This window comes from Hemicordylus capensis, chromosome 2 (assembly GCF_027244095.1).
Source record: "Hemicordylus capensis ecotype Gifberg chromosome 2, rHemCap1.1.pri, whole genome shotgun sequence".
NCBI classification, from domain to species: domain Eukaryota; kingdom Metazoa; phylum Chordata; class Lepidosauria; order Squamata; family Cordylidae; genus Hemicordylus; species Hemicordylus capensis.
The window spans coordinates 261,534,667-261,562,385 of record NC_069658.1 but is presented as its reverse complement, the minus strand read 5'-3'; the positions used below and the strand labels follow the sequence as shown (position 1 = coordinate 261,562,385).

The 27,719-nt window shown below is 45.8% G+C and overlaps 1 protein-coding gene across 1 annotated transcript; it reads left to right on the top strand.

Moving 5' to 3' along the window:
• The first annotated feature begins 1,497 nt into the window (after window positions 1-1,497).
• On the top strand, window positions 1,498-27,473 carry DHX16 (DEAH-box helicase 16). The gene is made up of 20 exons (XM_053296014.1): window positions 1,498-1,811; window positions 3,951-4,222; window positions 4,309-4,474; window positions 5,569-5,625; window positions 6,010-6,264; window positions 8,221-8,445; window positions 9,375-9,569; window positions 10,727-10,837; window positions 11,649-11,764; window positions 13,574-13,784; window positions 14,445-14,543; window positions 14,635-14,787; window positions 15,256-15,396; window positions 19,659-19,821; window positions 20,057-20,175; window positions 21,427-21,494; window positions 22,711-22,873; window positions 23,633-23,794; window positions 24,514-24,687; window positions 27,205-27,473. Exons 1-20 carry the CDS (start codon window positions 1,608-1,610, stop codon window positions 27,331-27,333), a joined length of 3,183 nt encoding a protein of 1,060 aa, XP_053151989.1. The 5' UTR covers window positions 1,498-1,607; the 3' UTR covers window positions 27,334-27,473.
• The last annotated feature ends 246 nt before the right edge of the window (window positions 27,474-27,719 follow it).

The following is a 27,719-nucleotide window of genomic DNA, read 5'->3' as shown; positions in this document are numbered from 1 at the left end:
CCTAAGTATGTAGTACACCGCTCTGGGCTCCTTGGAGGAAGAGTGGGATATAAAATGTAAAAAAAAAAAATTAAAAATCATCTTTGTTGCCCCACTTCTGTACCTTTTCCAGTTCTACAATGTCCTTCTTAAGATATGGTGGCCTGAACTGCACACAGTACTCCAAATGTGGCACTATAGTTTTGTATAAGGGCATTATAATATTGACAGCTTTATTTTCAAACCTCTTCCTAATGATTCAAAGCATGGAATTGGCCTTTTTCACAGATGCTGCACACTGAGTCGACACTTTCAATGAACTGTCCCCAAGATCTCTCTTGGGGTCCACCACGACCCCAAGATCTCTCCCCTGGTCAGTCACCGACAGCTCATACCCCATCAGTGTATATGTGACGTTGAATTTTTTTGCCCCAATATGCATCACTTGGTACTTGTTAACATCGAGTTGCATTTGACATCTTGTTGCCCACTCCACCAGTTTGGAGAGATCCTTTTGGAGCTCCTTGCAATCTCTTTTGGATTTCACTACCCTAAATAGTTTGGTGTCATCTGTAAATTTGGCCACCTCGCTTACCCCAACTTCTAGATCATTTATGAACAAGTTAAAGAGCACTGGTCCCAGTACTGATCCCTGGGGGACTCCACTTCCTATGTCTTTCCATTGTGAAAACTGTCCATTTATTTCTACCCTGTTTCTTGTCCTTCAGCCTGTTTCTTGTTCATGAACCTGTCCCCTTATCCCATGACTGCTAAATTTACACAAGGGCCTTTGGTGAGGAACTTTGTAGAATGCTTTTTGAAAGTCCACCTTGCTAAAGCTAAGCAGGCTTGGGTCTAGTCAGTGCCTGGCCAGGTGAGTCACCTATGTGAGTCACCTTGAGTTCCATCATAGAAGAAAGCGGGGATACAAATGTAATAAATAAAACAAACAAATAATAACAGTGGACTACACTACAGGGGTGTAGTTAGCCACTTTCTCAACCATCGCCCACTTTCCCAAACCCACATTATAGCGATAATAGACTGTAATTTTTTGATGTTTTTTAAAAACTTTGCTACAAAATAAAACCCCAGAAAGAAAGACCATGCACTTTGCTTCTACTTTTTGTTGAGGGAGAAGTCGGGGACATGCTATTGTCCCATCTCAGCTATACTAAAATGTGTGTGTGTGTGTTTTTAAGGCTTCTGCCATAAACCCAAACCCAGGCATTCCTTATAACAACAGAGAGAGGGACTACTCTACCCACCCTCCCCGCCTCTATCCATTCAAGTCTACGATGTTCGAATCAGAAAGGGAGAGGGTAGGGGAAGAGGTGGGATGAGCTAAAAAATACGTAACCCGGAAATAGTGACAGAGACGAGTCCACCCCAAAAAGATCTTTTTTCAAAAGATCTGTCCAAATCCCTCGCTCTTTGCGAAGAGTAAAGCCATAGAGTTGAGAAACGAGAACCAGCTCAAAGGGAATGTCATGCCATTTCCGGTCTCTATGATGCGCCTCGTCACATGATCCGGAAGTTGTTCTCCCCAATGAGATCCAGAAGTGCTGGTCCTGGGGCTCGGGTGTACGGGTGGAAGCGAGCCCTTTGGAGTTTTGCCTGCCGTTACGATGGCGGGCGAGTTGGAGCGCTGGGTCTCCGGGCAGCTGCATGCGCTGCTGGGACTAAGCGAGCGTCACGTGGTCGCCTTCATGGTAGGCCTCGCCCAGCGCAGCCGCAGCCCGGAAGACCTGCTCGCCCGCCTCGAAGACACCGAGACGCTGCGCGTGACGGACCCTTCCGCGCGTGCCTTTGCGCAACAGCTCTGGGAGCGGGTGAGCCAAATTGATAGCTAAGCGCGCGACCGGCGGGGGCGGGAGGGGGGAATCGGAGTCAGGGGGCGTGGCTTCTGGGGGGTGCCACACTTTGCAGTGTTAAGGGGGGCGGTCGTCCTAGTGAACCCATGTTTTGTGTGTGAGTGTGGATGAAAGTGCAAAGTTCGGTCTAATATAAATACTCCCATCTGCAAGAAGATTTCTATCCTGCCTGTGAGTTCTTGGGCAGAAGTGGGATTTAAACCCAGGTTTGCTAATCATTTTAAAATCATTGTTTAGTCTATAGATATATATCCCACTCTTCTGCATTTCATCCTCGCATAGCATATCCTCACTAGCTGACAAATGAAGTTTGTTTAAATAATATTAAACGTAAACACTGCACATTAAACAGGTACACTAAACAGCTGTCTCAATATTTTGGATGGCTTCTTTGTATATGCACTTTAGGGGGAAAGAAAAGATAGAGAAGTTTTTATTTATTGTTTTATTTATTGTTAAATGTATATACCGCCTTTCATTAAAAACAATCCCAAGGCAGGTGACAAAGAGAGAGAGTGTTTTCCTTAGACAGGAATATCTGCTGCTTCGTTCTTGAGGACGCTGTGTTTTCCATGTAGTGGTTGGGCCGAGGGTCTATTTTGCTGCACAAACAAGTAGGGGTGTGCACAGAACCGCCAACTGCAGTCCGGCACTGGGGTGGGGGGGGTACCTTTAAGAGCGGTGGGAGGGTTTACTTATCCCTCCTGCCGCTTTCCCTGCCGCCCCAATTACTCTTAGGATTACGGCGCCAAGTGGGAAAGCGGCGGGAAGGGTAAGTAAACCCTCCCGCCGCTCTTAAAGGTACCCCCCCACCCGAACCGGACCGCCCAGGTCCGGACCGGTCCGGAGGCTTTTTTAATGGCCTCCGGACCGGTCCGGGCCCATCCCTACAAACAAGGCACCTCACAAGTGACCGGGCTCCACGGTAAAGTTGATTCCATTTAGCAATAAAGGCCTTATAGGTATACATGTTATAAACTTATTCCATACAGAATTTTTAAAAGGGATGTATGGAGAGCCAGTGTGACATTGTGGTTTGAGTGTTGGACTAGGACTGGCAAGACCCAAATTCAAACCCTCGTTCAACTGTAAAACTCCCCAGGTGACCCTGAGCCATTCACTTATCTCTCAGCCTAACCTACCACACAAGGCGGTTGTGAAGACAAACATAACCACATACCCTGCTCTGGGCTCCTTGGAGGAAGAACAGGATACAATTTTTTTATATATATATAAATAAATAAAAAGGTGTGGGACATCTTTATTTCTTGCAACTTAAAAGCAGTTTTCCTCTTCTTAAAAGTGAAAGTTTGGGTAACTTTTTATCACATTTTAATTAACGTTTGGAAGAGCCACTGGGAGCCAGATCCTGTTGGCCTTGGAGCGCTGGACAGATTGTTGGGATGATGAGGGTTAGAGGAGCTAGGCAGGGTTGGCAATAGTGGTGTATACAGAACTGGCGCCTGCTGGTTCAAAGGTGGGGGGAATCTCTTTAAGGACAGGGGAGGATGCTCTTACCCCTCCTGCCGCATTTCCCCCGCTGGCGCTGTGCATGTCGCGTTCGCTCTCACACACGTTGATAGCGAGGTAAGATCACCCTCCCCTGTCCTTAAAGAGATCCCCTCACCTTTGAACTGGCCGAACCGCCAGACTTTTGAACCAGTTCGGAGGCCCATAAAAGGCCCCTGAACCGGTTCCATGCACATCCCTAGTTGATAAGTGTTGATGATGATGCTCAGTATTTGCATGACACTTGTGAGTGTTCAAAGTGCTTCACGTGCATTGCTTTGTAATTCTCGCAACAACCATGTAAGGCAGGTCAGTAGTAGCATCCCCATATTGCAGAGAGGGGAATTGAGGCTGAGGGATTGTGGCATGCCAAAGACCACCTAGTGAGTTAATGGTAGAGCAGATGAGGGATGGAGAAGTTGGGGGAAGGCAAGCAGACATGAAATGAGCCCCTGAGTGGATGGTTTTTTGCTGTGGATCAGGGAATAGATAGACACTCAAGGGAGCCAGTGGGGGGGGGGAGGTAGAAGATGTAGGAGCCCTCTTTTCTGTACCTGATTTTTGTTTCTTTTGCCAATGCCCTGGTAGGTTCCACACCAGGCCCCACGAGAGCGTCCAGCCAGGGCAGCTGAGCAGGAGGCTTTGGCCTTTCAGCAGAAGAACCGCTCCTACACTCTGCTGGATGACAGCGATGATGAACAGACTGGGGATGCGACACCAGCCCAGGGCTCCAAGCGTCAGCGTCCCCCACAGGGCCCTGAGAGCAAGCAGCGGAAGCGGCACAAACACCTGAGGCGGCGCAAGGAAGAGGAGGAGGACAAAGACTCGGATGAGAAAGGCAGCGGGGATGACAGGGGGCAGTAAGTATTGATGATTTGGGTCGTGCAGTGATGCAGGGCTGGGAGTAAGGATAGCAACGTTGCCTGATTTGTTCTCCTCGGTGTAGGAAGCCATCAGCATCCCCCAAGAAGGAGGAAGAATCGGAAGATGAGTGGGACCGGAGCGAGCGAGAGCGGCTGCAGGACTTGGAGGAGCGTGACGCTTTTGCAGAACGTATTAAACGCAAAGACAAGGAGAAGACACGCAACATACTGGAGCGCTCAGACAAGAAGGTGTGTGGCCCCAACCTGCGAGTCCTATTTCTGTTACTGGGAAGCCTTCCTGATCACTCTCCCTTACTTACGCCCCTCTCTGCTCACCCTAGATTTTTCATTATTGCCTTTCTTATTTCATCATTGCTAGGAACTCTTCTCTTGGGGCTCATGCCATTCATTGATGCTGTTACCTAATAAATAAAATATATGTATAGTGATGTGTTTATGCTGTGATCCTGTTCAGGCATAGCAAAACCAGCCTGTGGCATCCGGTACAACTTGAGTTCCCTGTGATTCTCAGCTTTCATGTCTAAGCCTTTTTGGATGCATATTTGTGCTTGAGAGTGTGGCCAATGTCTGTTAAAATCCCAGAATTCAGAAGAGTTCCTGAATAGGTTTTCCATTGCTCAGACACGGGGCTTCAGTGACCTTTCCTTGCCCCCTGCTTCCTAGAAGAAGCACAATGAATGTATGCAAAATAAATTGTGGAGATTAAATTATACAAAATTAATGAAAGCCCTTTAAAGACTCTTAATTTTGATCTATTTTTTAATCTATTTTTTAAAAAGCTACTTTCCCCAGGGTGGCTAGCACATAGAAAGTTAAAAATACAATCAATAAAATGTGTTTTGCAGGGGCTGCAGATTTCAGCTTTTCTTGTTGAGGAATAGCTCTGGTCAAGAAGTATTTATTTATTTATTCATTCATTCATTTCCTTAAGAGGACGCTTACTCAATCTTGTGCAAGGTTAACACCTAAACATTGGATGCTGGTTTATAGGAATTTGAAAAATATTTTTGCCCGCCCCTCTTTATCCATTTTACTCTTCTGATCCTTGGCAAGGCCACCCTTTCCCAATGCTAAAATTTCCCAGACTGACTTATTTTCACCTGCCTTGCACTTTCCAAACCTCTGCCTTGCTTACTTCCAAGAGAGACCTCTCTCTCTCTCGTTGCTGGTAGTATTTCTCCTCACTCTGTGTCTGTTTCTTATGGTAGCTAGTACAGTAGTCTTCATGATTGTATTTTCAAGTACAGCAGCTGAGAAGCTTGAAGGCTTCCCATAATGATTGAGCAATGTGTTTGTATATTTTCTTTCCTTATTGAGATTAGGCCTATGAAGAGGCTCAAAAGCGTCTGAAGATGGCAGAAGAAGACAAGAAATTCATGGTGAGAGTTCTGTGTTCTCTCTTTTTGTGTCTCATAATTTCTGCCTCATACAATAGTGGGTCTGTTCAGCCCAGTATTCCTTCAGTAATACTTCCTTCAGTAACCTTGTACTCCACTACTTATATTTATCTCCTTTGCTACCTTGAAACCGGCTAATGATGTCAGCCTGGTTCAGTGGATGTGTGTACTGTAATATAAGAAGTATCTGCTTAAAATAAGATTTGGAGCTTTTCTGAAAAGTACGAAAGTTAATGGCCTGCAACACATTTGTATTAGTCCACCTAGCTGCCTACATCTACTTGCTGTAGAGGGGAATAGGAAAGGCAAGGATATTGTTGCTCGGTTCATCTGCACAGCCTCTCATCTTCGCTTTCCTTCTGGCAGATTCCAGAGCTCCGTAAAAAGTCCCGCTGGGAATATTTGGCCAAACGCGAAAAAGACAAGATAGAAGATCTGGAGGCGGAGATTGCAGACGAGGAGTACCTCTTCTCTGAGCTGGAGCTGACAGCCCACGAGCAGCAGGAGCTGGAGTACAAACGCAAAGTGCGCGACTTGGCTAAGCAGTACAAGCAGGCTGGTGAGCAGGAGAAGCTGGAGAAGAGCAATCGCTACTATATGCCTGAGGAGAGCCGCAGCAAGGTAATGACCACCCATGTGGCCAAATCGGGGACCTGGTCCCCTTTTTAGATAACAGGGAGATGGGGCAGAGCTCACAATGCTTGCCTGGTGTCTTGTGTTCAGCTTCTGGTGTGTCTAGGATGCAGAGTTTCAAAAGTACTCTAGCAGAGGCCCTGGGAGCACTTTGGTTGGCTCCTGCCTAGTTTTTCTGTATATGTGAAGAGCCGGGTACTCCATGAGCAATTCTGACCATTCTACTCTGCTCATGGAGTAGAAGAGGAATGCGAAAGTAGTTAAACTCCAAAGGCCATGCTGTAGACCATACCTCAAGCTTCAGATCTTTAGCAATTGTACATGATGATGTTAAACCATTCATATCCTGCTTACAAACACCAGGTAATTAAGATTGGGCATTGGCCAGACCAAAGGCTTGCCAAAACAAACAAGTCCTCTGTCAGCAATGGAAAGTCATGAAGGTAGCAGGCAGGGAGATCTCCTGGGGCAGAGAGTTCCACAGCCTAGGTGCAACCGCATATGGGGACAGATGTGGTATGTGTTGCTCAAGTGACCCCTGGACATTTTCTAGCAGGAAGCTGACTCTGGCTGCTCTGAAGATGTTCAGAAATGTCAGCTTAAGGCTTGGCAGTAGGCTTGTTGGACTGAAAATAAACTGCTTCATCTGATAGTATGAGGCAGGGCTGCAGATATATATGTGTGTGTGTGTGTTTGTTTGTTTGTTTGTTTGTTTGTTTTGATAGATATACCGCCCTTCCAAAATGGCTCAGGGCGGTTTACAATTAAAACAAACCACTAAAAAAAAATAAAGAGCTAAAACAAATTAAAAAGAATATAACAATTAACTGTTAAAAACATTTTAAAGCAACAATTAAACAATTATTGGACTACAATGTTGGGATGTTGGACTACAACTCCCATCATCCTTGGCTATTGACCACTATGGCTAGGAATGATGGGAGCTGTAGTCTCAACAACAGCTGGAGGGCCAAAGCTGTGCAGCCCTAAGATAAAGTGCATGAGCTGGTGGCCATGCCATTGCCTAGTCACATCCCCCCTTCTCCCTTTTGGTGTGATGCTACTCTGTGCTTAGCCCCAGCTGTCTCTGAGAGAGGGAGAGGAGGAGATGCTGCAGCTGCACATGGCTGCATCTTGCCCCCACCCTAAGACTGCACTAATCACACGTCTGTGAGGGCCAGGCGATCCAGTGCTGGGGATAGGAAGCAGATTCTGTCTCTGCTGCAACAGTATTTCCCAAGTGCTCTATTTTGCTTTTCCTCCCAGAAGTGAATGGCAACCATTTATTCACTTCTATGGGAGAAGATAAAAGAAGTAAGCTCAAGGAGATGATTAGGAATGGGGTAAACCCCCTCTGTCCCTGGTAACCTCCGAGCCACTGAGGGAAACGTCTGCATGCTAGTGCCTCTTCATGTGCATAGCCACATCCCGTCTTCTCTTTCTTGCATGTGATGGAGTGTTCAGAACTGGCTTGCATATACATCCACAGGAGAACCATGTAGGGGTTTTGAAGCTTATTTGGGGTAACTGTTGGGTTGTTAGTTGCCTTAGGTACGGTGTGTACAACTTTGGCCCTCCTGAAGATGTTGGACTACAGCTCCCATCATCCTTGACTGTTGAGTACTGTGGCTGGGGATGATGTGGTCCAACCACAGCTGAAGGGCCAAAGTTGTGCACCCCAACCATAGGATTTCCCTTCAAAAAGAGAAAGTGGGATACAGCTACTACAAACACACCGGCTTAATTACATGTCCCTCTGGATGATCCTTCTCTGATCATTCTTCAGCTGCCATGTTATGTTCACTCACTTGGGAGCATGAGGTATTCCACTTGGTGCAGCATACTTCTGAATAACCATGCACTTGACTGGGCGGTGGGCATAGTGAGTTTCAGGATGCATGATGGGAAACGCCACCTCTGACCCTCTTTCTTTTTGCCCCGCAGAAGATCCCTGACCGCTACGAGGAGCCGCAGGCTGAGGATCACTTGGCCCCACGAGATGAGCAGCGGCGCTGGGAGGAGGAGCACATTGGTGCCGCTGCCCTGCGTTTCGGGGCCCGGGATGCCGGCCAGCGCCATCCACGCAAAGATTACGAATACGTGCTTGAGGAGGATGAGATGATCCAGTTCGTGAATGCTATGCAGATGCAGGGCACGGCCCAAGACAAGGTGAGGCAGGAGGGTGTTGGTTGGGAAAAGGGACCTGAGGCTCTATGGGGCACCAAACTAGTTCATACTGGGGTGTAGGAAGAGCAGGGGCGTAATAGAAAAAGTTGACTTCCAGTGAAAGTGTAAGTGTGTACACACACGGGAATGTTCAAACAAGCCTCCATCTCTGTTCCCTTTCACTTTTCCAAAAAGGTGAGGAGGAACGAAAGAACGTCCCCCTCCCAGTCAGAAGGCAGAGCCATTCACCATCAGGAGAAGTCCTGCTGGTGTTGACAGGGTTAGGGTAAGATACAGATGTTGATGATCCAGTGAAAGGGGGCACTAGCCAAGGGTGGTTGAGTTCAGACCAGATGGATGGGAGTTTAGGACTTAAATGGCTTGGAGGTGGGGCAGAGCTTTTAAGGAACCTTCTAGGTAATTCCTACCCATACTTACCTTAATAGAAGACAACTTTGAATTTAAGAAGACCCCCTTAAAAAATAGAGGTTAAATGCAGGTTATACCTGTATGTACCCAAAAGGAATAGGGCTCTGAATTTAAGATTACCTCCCCCCACCTCAATTACCAACACCAAAGAATTTAGGGGGGAAACCTAGTTTTGGATTTAGGTAACACCAGTACTTGCTTTAAAATGCCCCCCTCCCTTGTTTGCTGGAGCTTAAGAGCAATATAGATGTGACAGGGCAGCCATGTAAGTTTATTCACTTTTGTATCCTACTCTTCCTTCTTTGAGCTCAGGGTAGTGTACACTGATGTGAGTTATCCCACTTTTATGTTCACAACAATCCTGTGAAATCCTACCCATGCAACTGAGTTTTCCCCATGGCAGCATTTAGGTATAGAGAACTCTTAAGGATCGTGCCAAGTCTGTTGCTCTGGGATAGCTGAATCTCTCCTGCCACCATCCCCCTCACCCCCACCCCCCTTAGACCCAGGAGGAGAAGCTGGAACTTTCGGAGGCAGAGCGCAAGAAGCTGTCGATCCAGGAGGTCCGTCGTAGCCTGCCCATCTTCCCTTACTGCACAGATCTTCTGGCTGCTATAGCTGAGCATCAGGTGCTCATCATCGAGGGGGAGACTGGCTCTGGCAAGACCACTCAGATCCCACAATATTTGTTCGAAGAGGTAACTTGCTGGCGGGGGGGGGGGGCGCAAATGAGCTCTGCTGTTGTGGAGACTGCAGAAGCCATCCTGGAGGCTTGCTAGAAGAAATGTGGCTTGTGCGTTCCCTGTTGATACCAGCATGGTATGGGGATGTTGTGCTATAAAAGTAATGTGGCTAGGAAGCAAATTGGGGGATGTTTGTCCCCTTTCACCTCTTGAGTGCTGCTGGGGTATGGTCTGCAGCTAGGTCCTTGTTTCTCAGTTGGCTGCCTATAGGCACCTTCAGACCCACTGAGGCTTTTCAAGCAGTGCTCGGAGCCTCTTCCATTGCCCAGGTTCCTTTCTCTGCTTGTCCAGGACTGGGAGCTGTAGGCACATAGGTTTGTTTAATACATTTGTATGCAACCCTTTGTTCTGAGCTAAGAATGAGAGTAGAGAAGATTTTTTGCACCTTCCCAAGGTACACCTGTGTGCCCCGAGAGGCAAGCAGAAGGTCAGGGAGCTCATCAGCTCCTGAAAATACCTTCAGCATTCTGAGACAGCACTGCTTTTAAATTGTGTGTAACGTGTTTGTTTTAGACTGTAAGACTGTAAACAGTCTTGTTTTAGACTGTTACAAGACTGTAAACAGTCTTGGCTGCCTTGATCAAGGCAGAAACGTGGTATATAGATGTAAACAAATATAATAATAATTTTTAGTTTTAAAAGTTTTCCCCTTAAAAAGATTCATTTGACTAAACACATCAGGAATCTTGTCATATGTGAATTGAATTCTTGTAGTAAAGACCCAGTCCTGCTTAGTTTCATCAAAGGGATCACCTTCCCTCACGCCATGTCCTAGGACCTAAATACTGGACTACAAACTTTGTGCCAGATCCCCATGTTTGTGGCCTGGGAGCACAGAATCCTGATCAACATTTCCAGCGGCTTAAGATGCTGTAACTCCTCCCTCCCTTTGGGTTACAAGTGTGAACCCAAACATTTTGCCTTTGATTGTTTTTGTTGAATAAACATTTTTCAGTGTTCTCATTCCTAAATTGTGTGGTGGTGGTGGTGGTGCTCTTCATAATTCGACTGCCTTTCCTTAGTGGCAGCTCCATGTCAGCCTCTGGACAAGCAGCACTGTATGTACAAGTGCTGAGGGCTTGAATCATGGAGGTCTTCTCTCCTCCCAACAGGGCTACACACAAAAAGGAATGAAGATTGGCTGCACGCAACCCAGGCGAGTGGCAGCTATGAGCGTGGCTGCCCGTGTCTCTCAGGAAATGGGTGTCAAGCTTGGAAATGAAGTATGTGCTTGATGGGAGAGGATGGATGCATGTCCAATTCCTTCGTTCTTTCAGCCAGCTCCCAGTGCCTCGACATGATTTCTCAGTGTCTAGTAATTCTAACCGCTTAGCCAGTTTCAATGAGAGATTTTATTGGTGGAAGAGGGTCCATACACATTGACAAAGTAGATGTAAAGGTCCAATCCTTCTCCCTTGGAATCTGTCTGAGGAACTGAAAAATGGTATTAACCCAGCTAAGAGGCAGCAAGGTTTTTTAAATGGGGGTGGGTCTGTATTCCATCAGTCCATTACCCATGGCTATCTGTCATTGAGCTGGTGGCAGGGCAGCCAACATGGCTGGCTGTCACATCTCTCAAGGGGTCAGTACAGTGTTTCCTTAGTTCTTTCTGAAAAGAAGTTGTATATGGCTTCCTGTCATTTGCGGAAGGAGCTGGAGCACACTTTCAGATGCCCTTCTCTTTTTGTGGCTTGCTTGTGTATGATTGTGTATGCTCCCTGCCAAATACTGCACTGTGTGGAATCGAACCAGTCTTCCCCTTCTTATTACCCTGAAACATCTTGCATGTCTATCCTTTGGAGCAAGCTGAAATGGGGCATATTTATTTTATTTATCTATCATATTTCTATACCGCCTGATATTTACATCTCTAGGCGGTGTACAGAATTTAAAATATTTAAAAATCACATTAAAATACATGACAATAAAAACAATAGAATAAATTAGTTATTAAAACAAGTTTTTAAAAATATTAGTGGGAGGTAGTAAAGATACTGTCATGGTAACCCTTCTCTAATCCCAGCTTTCCACCAGGTGGGCTACAGCATCCGTTTTGAAGACTGTACCTCGGAGCGGACGGTGCTGAAGTACATGACAGATGGGATGCTGCTGAGAGAATTCCTCACGGAGCCTGACTTGAACAGCTACAGGTGAGCAGCAGCACTGCACTTCTCCACAAGGGGGCTCCTGTGAGTTCAGGTCGGGATGTGTGGTGGAGGGTCTTTTAGGGGGAACAGGTGAGCTATGTTAGAGAGAGCATGCTGAAGAGGAGGGCATTTCAGCATGGAGCAGAATACAGTTGTGGAAAGATTGGCTAAATACTCCAGAATAAAGCCTGTGCTGGCCAAGTTTTCAAGAAACTATATAAACAAAAACCTCAGAGCAACTTCATTATGGAAAGAACATGGAAGTCGTTTGTACTTCATAATAGGGGGGCACCGAGACAGATTTTTCAGGGATCACTCAGTACAGTTGCCTTCCTATTCTTCTCATGTTCACTTGGGTCCTGTTTTTCTTATTCACTCTGATCTGCCAAAGTCACTATTTCTGAATACCACAAAAATAGTTGTGTGACCAGAATAGATCCTGCAAATCAAGAGCAGTCACGTGCATCTCCTTGCTTTGTACTTTTTGTTAAAAACTGCGTTATAGTGCTTGTAGGCTGATTCATCAGAGGAAACCGGCTCTGATCATTAGCTGTTGAGCTCAAACAGATTCTTCCTCCACACTAAGGGGTACCACCTTTGTGGAAGCTTGGGAACCTTTTGAGGTCTGTCTGGTTTGGGGGGGCAAATCTTGCAAGCCATGGCTAACTTAAAGAAAGAGATGTGCTAAAAAGGAAGGGACTCTGACCCTAGGTAGAAGTCTTACCTCCTAATCTCAAACTGAGTTGCTTTCTGTAGTCAGTGAGGATGGAAAGTGGCATCACATATGTAGTTTTGGAGGCTCACCAAAATGAGAAGGCCAGTCTTGATAAGGTTTTCAAGCAATGTGCAGAGCTAGGATAAATCTTGCTGCTGGGGTATGGGAAATTTATAAAATGCTCATCTGTACCAGGGGCTTGAGTCTGAGGAAGGGCTGTGTTTTGGCATCACTGCAAAGTGGGCAGGCCAGAATAGGGAATGACAGACTCTGGGAGAAAAGCTTCCAACAAATCTCTGCAGTTCCAGGAACTGACAAGGCTGGTGCTGTAGCTGAGCCACAGTGTGGTTAGTCTTGGATCTGGGAGACTAAGATTCACGGTTTCACCGCAGGAGCTGCAGACTCACTGTGTGGCCTTATATTCCCTCTAAGGTGCCCAGCTGCTTGTCCACGCACAAAAATACTGCTCCCACTCAGTGGATTCCAGCAGCCACGCAGTCTCGCTCTGATGGCTGCTTAAAGTGCCCGCCACCGCTGTGTTAGCTCTTGCCTACACTGATTTGCTACACTGAATAGCATTTCCTAAATGTGACTTGGAGCTGGGGCGGGGGACACAACAGTAACAGCCGGCCTGTCCTCGCCTGCATTCCGGCCTCTGTTCGTGACCAGGCAGGATGTGACGGGTAGCCTGTCACGTGCACTTTTTTGGCAAGGCAGTTTTGACTGGTTGCAGACAGAGTCGGGGGACTCTGGTGGCGACCCTCACAGACGCAGCAGGGGGACATCAGCTCTGCAGTGGGGCTCTGCCCCGGTGGTTTTTTCGAGTGGCTTTGTGGCTACTGGGAGGTAGCAATGCCATGGCAGAGCCTATCCCCGGAACGCTTGGTGACTCTTGGGGCTTTCTCGGTGCCAAGGGGTGCCACAGGGGGCTTTATCTTGTCATTTCCAGGTTACAGATAGGCAGTCTAGTCGCAGTGTTCCTGCCTTAATGCAGTGGGTGCCACACCCATTGTTGGGATGGAGAACGGATTAGTAGAAGTGCTGTATAGAGGATAACTAGCAGTGCTGCAGTAAAACCTCCCTGCCTTCCTCCCTAGTGTCGTCATCATCGACGAGGCTCATGAGCGGACACTGCACACAGACATCCTGTTTGGGCTGATCAAGGACATTGCTCGCTTCCGGCCGGAGCTGAAGGTGCTGATTGCCAGTGCCACCCTAGACACCGAGCGCTTCTCCACCTTCTTTGACGACGCCCCCATCTTCCGCATTCCTGGGCGCCGTTTTCCTGTCGACATCTATTACACCAAGGTCAGTGGGCGTGGGAGAAAGAGGGTGCTGCAGGGATGGAGGTTAGTGAATTGCTAGAGAAGTGGAAACTGAGCAGGAAATCTGAGGAGATCCGTCTGAGGGAAGGGCTCTACCCATGAGAAAAGCACGCCATCCAGGCGTAACACTCTCAGCTTTTTTTCTTGTAAGCAAGAATTCTGTACTTGTCTGGTGAAGATATAGAATGTGCGTAGCCCTAGGGAGCCAGCATGATATGGTGGCTAGAGTGTCGAACTAGGACTTCAAATCCCTGCTCAGCCATGAAGCTCATTGGGTGATTTGTGCCGGTCACATCTCTCCACTTAACCTACCTCACAAGATGGTTGTGAGGATAAAATTGGGGATGAGAATCAAGTTCGCCGTCTCGAATTCCTTGGAGGAAGGACAAGTTAAAACTGTAATCTTCTTCACATGTTCACTGAGAGTCAAAGCAGTTGGAATGAGAGAGATCTGGAGGAGAACTGGTACAGGGTAGAGGGGGGAAGTAGCCCGTGGAGGAGACCCAGGGAGTGCAGTCCCAGAATACGGGGGCTGCCTAGGCAAGGCAGTGCCCTAGGCAAGCAGCAGCCTTTGGAGCAGGAGCTGGCTCTGCCTCTCTAAGTTGGTCGGAGACTGCAGCTGATTCCCCTCTACCCCTTCTAGGCTCCAGAGGCTGACTATCTGGAGGCCTGTGTGGTATCAGTACTACAGATCCACGTGACTCAGCCCCGAGGTGACATCCTTGTGTTCCTCACTGGCCAGGTAAGTCTCTCCATCAGGTCGGGTTTCTCCTGTCCCGCTTCAGCGTTCATTGCATGTGCAGCAACACCTTATTTCCCATTTTCATGGGCAGGAAGAAATTGAAGCCTGCTGTGAGATGTTGCAGGATCGCTGCCGTCGCCTGGGCTCCAAAATTGCAGAGCTGCTGGTCCTCCCGATCTATGCCAACCTGCCCTCTGACATGCAGGCCAAGATCTTTGAGCCAACCCCACCGGGGGCCAGGAAGGTAGGAGCTCTTTGCCCAGAAGAAGGGGAGAATAGGGTTGGCTGTTCTGGGTGCAGCTGTATGTCTTGAGTACCCCACAGTGGATAAGGTAGGGTATGGAGTGTTTGGCGAAAGCAAGGGGGGTGGGCGGGGTAATTTGGCGTTTTGGGATTGTTTTTTTAAAGGCCCTCAATACCTTGGGGAAATATAGCTTCAGGCACCAATCGTTTATAGAGTTCTAGAGTCATCATTTGAAAGGGGGCTCTATGAGGAGATGCTGTGGGTGCTTGGGTTGGTGGTTAGAGGGTGTGGCTTAGGCTATGACAGAAGCAGCTGCCACCTAGAACAGCATTGGATAGGTGTATCGTAGGACTGGCCTCCCCACCAGCTGAGTGATTTTGTTTATTCGATTTCTATACCGCCCTTCCAAAAATGGCTCAGGGCGGTTTACACAGAGAAATAATGATGCATCTCTCTGCCCTCCTCCAGGTTGTTGTGGCCACCAACATTGCAGAGACCTCTCTGACCATAGATGGCATCATTTACGTGATTGACCCTGGCTTCTGCAAGCAGAAGAGCTACAATGCTCGCACAGGCATGGAGTCGCTCATTGTCACTCCCTGCTCTCGGGTACCCAGCTTCAGTACCTTTTGTCCACCACACCTCTCCCCATCTGGTCTGCCTTATTTGTAGCATGTTCAGTCATCAAGCCTTTTCCTTGGGTTTGTTTGCAGTTTGCAGTTAGTCCAGTCCTTCTTGCATTCCTGTTGGCTTTATACTTCTGCAGTTAGCAACCTGTTGACCTGGGAATGCAGTCTAGCCTGCCAGCTATAAAATATGAAGGAACAATGAGGTTTTGGAGCTTGGGGTGTTAGTGCAGCTAAAGTGCTGTCTGCATAAACTGCTTTCTGTACATCTCCAACATTGTAGTCATGTTGCATATTGTGGGATCTGGCTTCTTGGATGTAAGCTTTCCACATGGCACTGTCTGCAGTTGCCACATGATGAGGTGTCAGCCACCAGCAGGCTGAAGGGAACCCTGAGGCAAGTGGCTGGGAAGTGGTCATATATTGTTGCTCAGGGAACTATACAGAATAGGTGGAAGACAAGGCAAATGTATTAGTATTATTATTATTATTTCTTGTTTACACAGTCAGAAAGGTGTTATTGACTGGTTTGTTTTATCCAGACATCGAGTCCTTCCCAAGGACCTGGGATGGCTGAATTTTATCATCAGTACTGTTGGTTATTATAGATATCATCGCAGAATATAGGCTGTTCCCAGTAAAGCTGCTTTTTGTAATTGGCTGATGGTGATTTCTGTGGCCCCTATGGTGTTGAGGTGCTGTTCAAGGTCTTTTGGAACTGCACCCAGGGCGCCAATTACCACTGGGATTATTTTGGTCTTTTTCTGCCACAGCCTTTCAATTTCAATTTGTAGATCTTTGTATTTTGTGATTTTTTTCTATTTCTTTTTCTTCTATTCTGCTATCCCCTGGTATTGCTATGTCGATTATTTTGACTTGTTTTTCTTTCTTCTCAACTACAGTTATATCTGGTGTATTGTGTGGCAGATGTTTGTCTGTTTGTAGTCGGAAGTCCCATAATATTTTTACATCTTCATTTTCTTCAACTTTTTCAATTTTATGGTCCCACCAATTCTTGGCTACAGGTCGCTTGTATTTTTTGCAGATGTTCCAGTGTATCATCCCTGCTACTTTGTCATGCCTTTGTTTGTAGTCAGTCTGTGCAATCTTCTTACAACAGCTGATCAGGTGGTCCACTGTTTCATCTGCTGCTTTACAAAGGCGGCACTTGCTGTTTGTTGTGGATTTTTCTACTTTTGCTCTTATTGCATTTGTTCTTAGTGCCTGTTCTTGTGTAGCCAGTATTAAACCCTCTGTTTCTTTCATCAAGTTGCCATTCTTAAGCCATTGCCAGGTCTTGGTGATGTCTGATTTTCCACTTATATTGTGCAAATATTGACCATGCAGGGGCTTATTTCTCCATTTTTCTGCTCGGTTCTTGACTTGTTCTTTCTTGTAGGCCTGCTTTGTTTCATTGGTGTTGAATAGTTTCTCGTTCTTGACCATTTGAAGTGCATCTTCTTCACTGTCCTTGATATATTCTTCAAGGCCTCTTTTCTCCTCCTCTACTGTTTGATGGACTTGCAGCATTCCTCTTCCACCTGAGCTGCGAGGGAGGTAGAGCCTATCGACATCACTACGGGGGTGCAGAGCATGATTGATGGTCATGATTTTCCTGGTCTTACGATCTAGCATCTCTAGCTCTGCCTGGGTCCAGTCTATTATTCCTGCAGTGTATCTGATAACAGGTATAGCCCAGGTGTTTATGGCTTGTATGGTGTTCCCGCCATTGAGTTTGGACTTGAGGATTTTTCTAACTCTCCTGATGTATTCACTTCCAATTTTTCTTTTAACTTCAGTGTGTGCGATGTTATCAGCCTGGAGAATGCCCAAGTATTTGTAACGTTCTTTCTCTTCCAGGTTCTTATTACTATTACTACTACTACTACTACTACTATTATTATTATTATTATTTTATTATTTTATTATTATTTCTTGTTTACACAGTCAGACAGGTGTTATTGACTGGTTTGTTTTATCCAGACATCGAGTCCTTCCCAAGGACCTGGGATGGCAGAATTTTTATTGTCAGTTGTTATAGATATTGTTGCAGAATATAGGCTGCTCCCAGTAAAGCTGCTTTTTGTAATTGGCCGATGGTGATTTTGGTGGCCCCTATGGTGTTGAGGTGATCTTCAAGGTCTTTTGGAACTGCACCCAGGGCGCCAATTACCACTGGGATTATTTTGGTCTTCTTCTGCCACAGCCTTTCAATTTCAATTTGTAGATCTTTGTATTTTGTTGTTTTTTCTATTTCTTTTTCTTCTATTCTGCTATCCCCTGGTACTATTATTATTATTATTATTATTATTATTATTTTGTTATTTATTAATAATAATTCATTTTCAATGTACTTTTGTTGTTGTTGTTGCTGAACCCCTGAATAACCATGTAAAGTAAAGTTGTGCAGTCGAGTCAGTGTTGACTCCTGGCAACCACAGAGCCCTGTGGTTTTCTTACCTGCGGGGTTTCAAACCAGCAACCTCTTGCTCCCTAGACAAGTTACTTCCCCACTGTGCCATTAGGTGGCTTCAAATAAACATGTAGGATCCCCAAAAATCTAGGCTTTGGGGATGTAGTTTTCTTTTAAAGAGACATTCCTAGTGCTTGTAGACTTATTGTGCCTTTCAAACACAAAGGCCTCACAAAGTGATGTACAAAAAGTGGTACTCCTGAAAACATCCAAATAAAAGTTTCACGTGTGTGATGGGGGGAGTTGTTTTTCGATGCTGTGTCTGCCTGTGTCCTGCCTTTTTCTGAGCCTTCAGTGAGCCCTGTGCATGTCTTCAGGCTTGCCTTCTCCATAATCATGAGGACTATAGGCATGCTCTTTTGCCAAAAGCTAAATGCTGAGGAATTGTGAGCCCTTTAGGGACAGGAGACCATCATATTTATGTATTTTCCTATGTAAACCGCTTTGAGAACTTTGGTTGAAGAGCAGTATATAAAATATTCGTAGTACTAGTATTTTGTCTGTGTCATGCTAGACAGACAGCAAGGTGGAATTTTGTTAAATTTTAAGTACGTGCTTGTTTTCACTTGAGTGAAAGTGAATAGCAAATGTTTGCTAGTCTGTATATGTGAAGGTAATGTTGATTCTATAATTCTGTTCCATTTATTTCTGCTGCCATCAATTACCCTTTTCCTTAATGGGCTGATCTTTTTCCTTTTTCCTTACCCCCTTCGTATCTTGATTCTGCTCTGAGCATGAGATTGACAGAAAATGAGACCAAGTTCTTAAAATCGGCTAACATAGGTTTATTTTTTATATACTGTATCTACTTATTGCAGGAACAGAAATGAAAATTGGTTCGGTTCAGATCTAGCTAGATCACTTCCATACTTCATATAAATAGCCAGTTCCTTGCACTAAACTTCTCACCCAATTATCACTCACAGAGCTTAGGTTCATCTTGACACAAAGTCTTCCTTCTGATAGGGTTCACACTGCTGAAAGCTTGGGAGGCAAGAGGCCACCAATTCTGATCCTTGAAGACCTACCTTCCTTCTTTCTTTTTAATTCCCCACTTCTCCAAGGCTGCTGCTTCCTGATCATTGAGGCTTGACCCTTTCTCTAAGAGCTGTTTCCAGAAGACTCCCCCTTCCCACAGCTCATTCAGCTTTTTTCCTTCAGGACTTCAGTATTCTCTTCTGTCTTATCTCCAGGTCCTGCACAGATGTCTGTAGAAGGGTCTTCTCTGATTCCCTGCCTCTGTGTCTCCCTTTGTGGCAAGGCTGTACCTTATGTCTCTGTTCTGACAGCTTCAGGCAGTCATAACACTACCTGTATCAAGCCTGAAGCTCATTGGCCTAAAACTAAGGACTGATGAGAGGGAATGTCCATTCCCTGATCAATTGTTTCCTAATGTTTTTTTGTGTGTCTTTTCCCCACATCACTACAAAACTGCTTGAGACTCAAAGGACCACAGTGGCCTTGGCTACAGGGTTTTGTTTTGTTGCCCTTGCTAGGTTGCCAACAAAGGGTAACAACGTTACAATAAAACTTTCAAACCTTTGCCTGAAGGCTAAATACAAAAAGTTACCCATAGCTGTTTCTATCTCGTTCATATACTTAACAAAGATTTGTTAAAAAAATTATGCTTTGGGAACGTAACCGTTTCTCCACAATGTAATAATCCCAACATCTATCCTTGAAACTTGGTAGGGACAGTACCCTAAGTTGTCATTCTCCCCCAACCTCCCTCTTGCTCAGCAAACTGGATGATACCATTCTCTTTCCTTCAGGCTTCTGCCAACCAACGAGCAGGCCGAGCAGGCCGTGTGGCTGCAGGGAAGTGCTTCCGCCTCTACACAGCCTGGGCCTACAAGAATGAGATGGAAGAGACCACGGTGCCAGAGATCCAAAGAACCAACCTGGGCAATGTGGTGCTTCTGCTCAAAAGTCTGGGTGCGTGGACAGGCAGCTGGGGATGAGAGTGATGCATAGCAGTTGCACACCTCATTCTACAAAGCCTGATAGAGGCTTTCCCAGATGGGAATAAGAGCAGCTTAGTAGCAAGAGCTTTCTCTAGGTCCCATTCAAGGAGGAAGCAGGGGCTCAAAGTTGCTCTTGAGCTGTTATAGGGAGGGATGACCAGCATGGGTGAGTTCTTAGCCTGGCCTTTCTCCATCTCTCCCTTTAGGCATCAACGATCTGATCCACTTTGACTTCATGGACCCACCGCCCCATGAGACTCTAGTTCTGGCCTTGGAGCAGCTATACGCCCTGGGAGCCCTCAACCATCTTGGGGAGCTCACTAAGGTACAGTTGCTTAGGTTCGAGGCTGTCTTTTTTTCACCACAGTGGGCTGGATTCTCCATCTGGCTACCCTCTTCCTCCAGGGGGAATAGAGTGGTCCCCTCTTTGCTTTTTGAAAAAGTACTATCACTTTGTGAAGCTGAAGGGAATTGAATATAGTATATAACCCTGTGAGTTAGATATGAGAGAGAGAGAGAATGAGCACAACTAGCAAGGTTACTCTGCAAGCTTTGCAACTTGGTAATTGTTTGAGCCCGAGCCTTCCCAGTTTAAAGTCCAATACTTGCAAAGAACTTTCTCAACCGGGTTTCCCGCAATGGCCCATCCTCTAGCATGGCAGATCCCCTTCAGCATTGTCAATGGCGATGTTATGAAAGTCACAACTATCCTTGGAGCATTGGAATATGTCTCTGGTCTTGAAGCTCTAGCCTCCTTTCTTGCTTTGAGCTTCAAGACCACTGCCATATTCCAGCGGGCGGCTCCAGGGATAGATTCCTTTCATAGCATTCTTCTGAATACAGTATTTTGCACGGGTTCAGAGCACACTCTTCCACCAAGTGCTTGCCAAGACTATAAAATTAGGCATGTCAGAGCAGATGATGAAACAGGTTCCGCATGTAGTGTTAATTATCCTTTGGATTCACTGTTTACATGCCAGTAACCAATTATTTGTTTTAATTAGTGGTCCACTGCATTCTAAACAGCTACAAATCAGGACTTCCCTGATTTGAATCTCACCTTTGAAATAAACTCACTCAGCAGCCTTAGGCAAGCGATTTCCTCTCAGCCCCACTATCTGCAATATGAAGAAAATAATACTTACCTTACAGGGTTGTTGTAAGGATAATGAGATAAGATAATTTATGTGAAGCACTTTGAACACTTAGATGCATTATCATATTCTCTCAGTTAGAATAAATAAACTGAAAAGGTTCTGTGATGGAGTTTGAGATTTCCTTCTTGGGCAGGATTTATTTGCAGCTCCCAAGCTTCACAAGAGATCAGTCAGACCCAGGTGAGAAAGAAGTCAAGAAGCTGTTGCCCGCTCCTTCTTTTTAAAAAGTGCAATCACTTTGTGAAGGCAGATCTCTTTCTGTCTCTCCCCAAATAAATAGTGTGTGGTACTCTTAGATCAGAACGGTACATTTTATTCATACTTTGGATGCTATATGAATAATAAACTTGATTTGAAATGGAGGGCTATATTGTGCCCCTTGTTAGGTCAGGTTTGACTATCTTGTGTTCTGTATTTAGCTGGGCCGGAAGATGGCGGAGCTGCCTGTGGATCCCATGCTGTCCAAGATGATTCTGGCTTCAGAGCAGTGAGTGCTCCCCTGCCTAGTTCAAACTCTTAGTCCGCCTACAATGTGCTTAGACTTGCCACCAGGTTTCAATAATCACAAGTGAAACTTGTTACCACCATAACGTTCCCAGTTTTTAGTCCATCTCGTATTTCCTTTTACAATATTCCCAGCAAATTCAAAAACCTGAACAAGCTGCTAAGAGAACTCTTTCCAGAAGGGAAGCCATGTTGCAGCAAGAAGTGTCTCATGGCACCTCAATAGATTTATTCCAGTGTGTGTGATTTGCATGATAATCCTAGCATAGAATTTGTATTTTCTTGGGTTGAGAGTTGAGTGATTATATTTTACAGAGAATATGTGAACCTGTGAAACTGGCTTACATGGAGTCAAAACATTGGCCTAGCTAGCCCAGTACTGACTACTCTGACTGGCAGCAGCTTTCCACTGTCTCTGACCACCCTTGAAAGGTCCACCCTTGTGTCTAACATACATAAAAAGCAAAGCTATCAATTATAAATGACATTAACACACTTTAGAGATAGATTGTCTGTCTTGGAAATACATACATATGGGAAACTTGATTTAAATCTGCTTTCTTCCTTGGCGATTTAAATCAATCTGGTTGTCCCTCAGCTATCCATGGGCTGACTCCTCTTCTGTCACTTTCTCCTTGAAAGTTCCCCCATCCTCGGATATTTTGAAGCTGCCTTCTGGTTGTTTTCCAGTACTAGGCTGTTGCTCTAGATCGGTGTTTCTCAACTGCTGGTCCGCGGACCGGTGCTGGTCTGTGAGGAGTTGAGTGCTGGTCTGTGTTGGTCCATGAGGAATTAACCCCTGCCCAAAAACCAATTTTGAACCAGTGGGGGCCGCCGCTGTCAGGAGCTCTCCGGAGCTCATTCCTAGGCAGGCAGCCCTCGCTGCTGGGATTACATTCATTTCAAGGAAGTGAAATGAGCGTTATCCCAGCAGCAAGGGCTGCCTGCCTAGAAATGAGATCTGGAGAGCTCCCGTTAGCAGTGACCCCTACCAGCGCAGAATTGTTTTGTGGGGTGCCTGGGGTGGGAGTGAGGGGAGCAACCCTTTTACTAACTGCTTGTCTAGGAAACTGCTCACAAAGAATGTACCGGTCCATGACTCTAAAAACTTTGAGGAACACGGCTCTAGATCGAAGCTGCCTCTGTTCCTTAGTTGTCGGAACCTAATGTTGCTCTCTTCCTTCATTGTAATTCTGCAGATACAAATGCTCGGAGCAGATCCTCACCATCGCTGCCATGCTCTCTGTCAACAATGCCATTTTTTACCGACCCAAGGACAAAGTGGTCCATGCTGACAATGCTCGCATGAACTTCTTCTTGCCTGGTGGGGACCACCTAGTGCTTCTCAACGTTTATAATCAGGTAAGGAGGAACCTGCAGGTCTTGGAAAACGGCGATAGGAGGCAGGGATGCAAAGGTACAGACTCCTTCAGCTATTACTTTCAACGAAATCCCAAGCTAGCTCAGGAAAAGAGTTAAGGTAGATGGCTCAGGTTGCTAGGCTGTAGTGGAGTTCTGCACCTAATTGGCTGGTGTAGTTATGGAATGAATTTAATTCTCAAGGTTGGGAGGATTGACTAGAAGGCTTTTTAGGTTTCCTGCTAGCCTCTCATCTAAATTTGTCCGCCAAATAGAGATTTGTGAGCGTGGTCCTTTTGGTAAAGCTTTAGGATTTGATAAGCTTTGTATTTCAGTTGGGAAAGGCTGATTGGATGTAGCACCAGCACTTAAGCTCTCCAATATCAAGTGGACTGGCTGGGTTTGGGGTCACGGGATAGGATTTTTTGCTTTAGGAAGGAACTGCTCTTCTGGAAATTGCTGAAGGAATGAGGGCTAGGTCTTGCTGCTTTCTTTCCCCTAAAGTTACTTCAGGTTATTGGTGCCAATGAGTGCTGGTGGTGTGCTATGCTTTCAGTGCCCCTGGCTGCAGGTGTCATAGAAAGATGGGTGTGCTATGAATCAGTGGCACTAAGTGACCGCAGAATGGTGTTTGGCTGAGGGCAGGGCAGTGGGTGGTACTTAGAGTGGTCAGGCTCAAGTCTGTATTCAGGTAAGTGGGTGGGGATGGTGGCCAAAAGCTGGGTCCTAGTCTGAATCTGTCCTCATTCCCTCAATCCTCAGTGGGTGGAGAGTGGTTACTCCATGCAGTGGTGCTATGAGAACTTCATACAGTTTCGTTCCATGAGACGAGCCCGAGATGTGCGAGAGCAGCTGGAAGGGCTGATGGAGCGCATTGAAGTGGACATCACCTCCAATGATGGAGACTACATCCCTGTCCGTAAGGTACAAGCACCCCCACTCTTATTGCTCCCCAGGGTATAGTAAATGTGGTGTGGAAACTTCAATAGCCAGGTCTGTGCGCATTCTGCATGTCTACAGAGTGAAGAATCGGCCAGTGAGGAACTCTCTGCCTTGTATACCAGGGGCAGGGGTGCCAGTGTCTATAGCTTGATGATGATGATGAAAACTGACTGCAGTGAGGCTGAGTATTGAGTCTAAGCATCAGTATGAACCAAGATAATAAAATACTTGAGTTTTATAAGACAAGTAAGAGTTTTTGAAACATGTAATAAAAGCAAACATTGTTAAGGACATTTCGTAAAGGTTCAGGAGGGCAACTTCTATTCATACATTATTTCATTGCATTTCTGTACTGCCCTATCCATCCAAAGGTTCTGGGCGGTGTATAACAGCCATGCTCTCTGCTCATTCTATTCCCCACGAAGAGGATCTTCTTTGGGAATAGATGTTTTTCTCTCATGAAGAGGAGCTCATTCTATGGAACTAAGTGAGGACATCCCAGAAATCTCCATGACGTCGTGACAGTAAGGTCTGATCAGGGAGCAGATATATGGGAAGCACAGCAGCAGCGCATCAATTTTGATCACTTTGCCCAGTGATAGGTGTGTTTGTCAAGCAGAGGCAGCCAGGGTCCCCACAATACTATTTCTGATCGTTCCCTCCTCTCCTGACTCTTGGTCTCTCTCATTCTCTGTCCTCAGGCCATCACTGCTGGTTTCTTTTATCACACCGCCCGCCTAACCCGCAGTGGCTACAAGACTGTCAAGCACCAGCAAACAGTCTATGTCCACCCCAACAGCTCCCTGTTTGAAGAACAGCCTCGCTGGCTTATCTATCATGAGTTGGTCTTCACCACCAAAGAGTTCATGAGACAGGTAGGCCTTGTGTCCACTGTGTGGGAAAATATTTTAGGGAGTATTTTCCCCTCTTGGAGTGGCAGTTCAGAGAGGCAGCAAGGAAGGTGGTTAGGAGGTATTTTGTGATCAAAGTAGTATTTGAGAATCCAGCCTTGGCTGGATTTATTGGGTGGTAGTGAGTTTATTATTAATTAATTAATTAATTAATTAATTACATTTATATCCCGCTCTTCCTCCAAGGAGCCCAGAGCAGTGTACTACATACTTAAGTATACTCGGGTCTCCCCGGTCCTAGTCCAGCACTTTAACCACTACCCCACGCTGGTTCTCATTCCATTGCCTGATCTCTCCTTTATCTTCCAGCTGAGGGGTCTTAGCTCAATTATAGAACACATGCCTTGCATGCAGAAGGTCCCAGGTTCAATACTTGACATCTCCAGTTCAAAGGGTTTCAAATGACAGGGCTGGGCACAATCTCTGCCTGGGAACTTGGAGAGCTGCTGCCGGTCAGAACAGACATTACTATGCTAGATGAACCAAGGGTCTGACACTGTAAGATAGCTTCATAAATGCAGAAATTATCTTGTATTTGATTTTGCTTGTTCCTTTTGCAAAGTGATGATGTTTGAAGACTTTTAAGTAATGTGTGAAGGTCAAGCTGATGAGCAGGAAGACTGTTTCTCTGAGACTTGATGGGGAAAATGTCAGCTGGCCTTGTTTGTTGGTATGCTTCATGGATTTGCAGCTTCAAAAAAATCTTTTTTATCATGTTCAAGTTCCATCCCTCCTCTGCTTGATGCTCACCATTGCCTTTCTGCCCAGCTGTCAGGGAAGGGAATCGAAAGACACTGAGGATGAACTCTGACTGAACTACTGTAGGCCAGAGCTCTGAGTGGGAGGTATCCATCTGGAGAGTCATCTCCAGGTTCAATTGGTGTAATCACGAAGTGTGATTGTGAGGCTACCCTTGAAGAGTGCTCAAACATCAATTGGTATAGAATGCTGCAGGTGTTTTAGGTGAGACTGTGGAGTAGGATCACATCATGGGGATTTTACATTGGTAAACCTGTATATTTTCAGGCCTAGTTCAAGGTGTTCCTACTTTTAAAGCTAAGCTCTAAATGGTGTGGGATCTGGGTGCCTTAAATATCACATTCACCTGTATATTCCTTCTCACCTTCCATGCTACATCAGGGTACCCTGATAGTACCTGGGGTGAAAGAGGCTGATCTTGTGGTAGCAAGCATGAATTTGCTATACAGGGTCTGCCCTGGTTTGCATTTGAATGTGGAAGATGTGTGTGCACTGTAAGATATTCCCCTCAGGGGATAGGGCCGCTCTAGGAAGAGCATATGCATGCATGCAGAAGGTTCCAAGTTCCTTTCCTGGCATCTCCACGTTAGGGCTGAGAGGAGACTCCTGCCTGCAACCTTGGAGAAGCCACTACCAGTCTGAGTAGACAGTACTGAGCTAGATGGACCAATGGTCTGACTCTGTATAAGGCAGCATCCTATGTTCCAGGTTCCTGTTTCATCTAATCTGGGGAATCTATGGGGAGAACTTTTGTAAGGTGACCCAGTGATTTGAAACTGCCTCTTGCTGGAGGTCTGATTGGCCCCTACTGTACTCTCCTTTTGATGCTGCGAGAAAGCTTGGCTCTTCTGTAAAACATTTGGAGAAGGGTTACTGTTGGGTTCTGCTTTGGATATCTTTTAACGCCCAATTAGATGCTTGGGGTAATTTCCTATCCCAAGACATCCACAAGGTACAGAAATTATTGGTTTGTGGTTGTGTCTCTTTAGACAATGCCACTGGCACCTCAGTACACAAAACCTGCAGGTATTTACTATTTTTGATTTGGTCTCTGTGGATGGGAAAACTGTCCAAGGTAAATTGAGTAAATAGGTTTTCCTTTGCTTATAAGACTTGCTTTGCTGGACATGTTTGACCATATTTTGACCCTGTTGAGGTGACCTATGGATCAGCGTGTATTCAAAGTTTGTTTATACTGGTTCTGGTATGCTTGGAAACAAACTGGCCACCTACATTCAGCTTTTGCAAAGGTTCTGTAAAACAATCCTTTCACAAGATGCAAAGCCGTCTCACCCCTGCCCTCAGGAAAAGTGCGTTCATACCTTTTCTGGTGGTCTTAGTATGGACACATGGCCAACACCACATCCTGGGTTAGCAATTTATCTCAATAGCCTCCTGGTGATCTTTGTTTCATGGATGCTAATAATAAATTTGTATCAAATGTTATTTCAACTTGTAATATTAATATTTAATAAATACTGTATATATTTCAGTTATCCCTGATTTGGCATATGGGTGAGAGATAGCAACATTATAGTATTATGGGATAAAGTTACACCATGGTTCCAACTTATTTCAGGGAGACAGAGCTAATCTCTGGTTTTGGTGCTGCTGTGCGGTTTTTGATTACTTCAACATTCTAAGTTAATGTGCTCCTTGTGCTACAAAACGATGCAAGGAAGCTATACATTGCCTACAATCAATCTCTTCTGCTTCCTGTAGGTTATAGAGATTGACAGCACGTGGCTGCTAGAGGTGGCCCCTCACTATTACAAGGCCAAGGAGCTGGAGGATGCCTCTAACAAGAAGCTGCCCAAGAAAGTAGGAAAGACACGAGAGGAGTTGGGATAAAGCAAGAACCTACCTGCCCTCTTCCCATTAACGTTGGACTGCAGTGTACTCTGCAACCCTCTCACTCTGAAAATTTTTGTACAGTTGTATAGTTTTCTGTTGTCCCTTGCAGGCAGGGAATAAAACTTTCTAAAAACACATGCTCAGATCATCTGTTTCTCTTCTTTTCTGCCCTTGGCAGGAAGCCTGTGTGTGTGAGAGAGACTGGAGACTGGCTCTATTGACCTCAGGCAAGCATTATGCAGGAAGTTGTATATGCATTGGTTTCGGCCAGGGTTCCCAACCTGTAGTGCTCCAAATGTTGCTGAACTGAAAAACTCCCATCATCCCTAGCCACAACAGATTGTATCCACAGCTGATGATAGTTGTAGTTCAGCAACATCTGG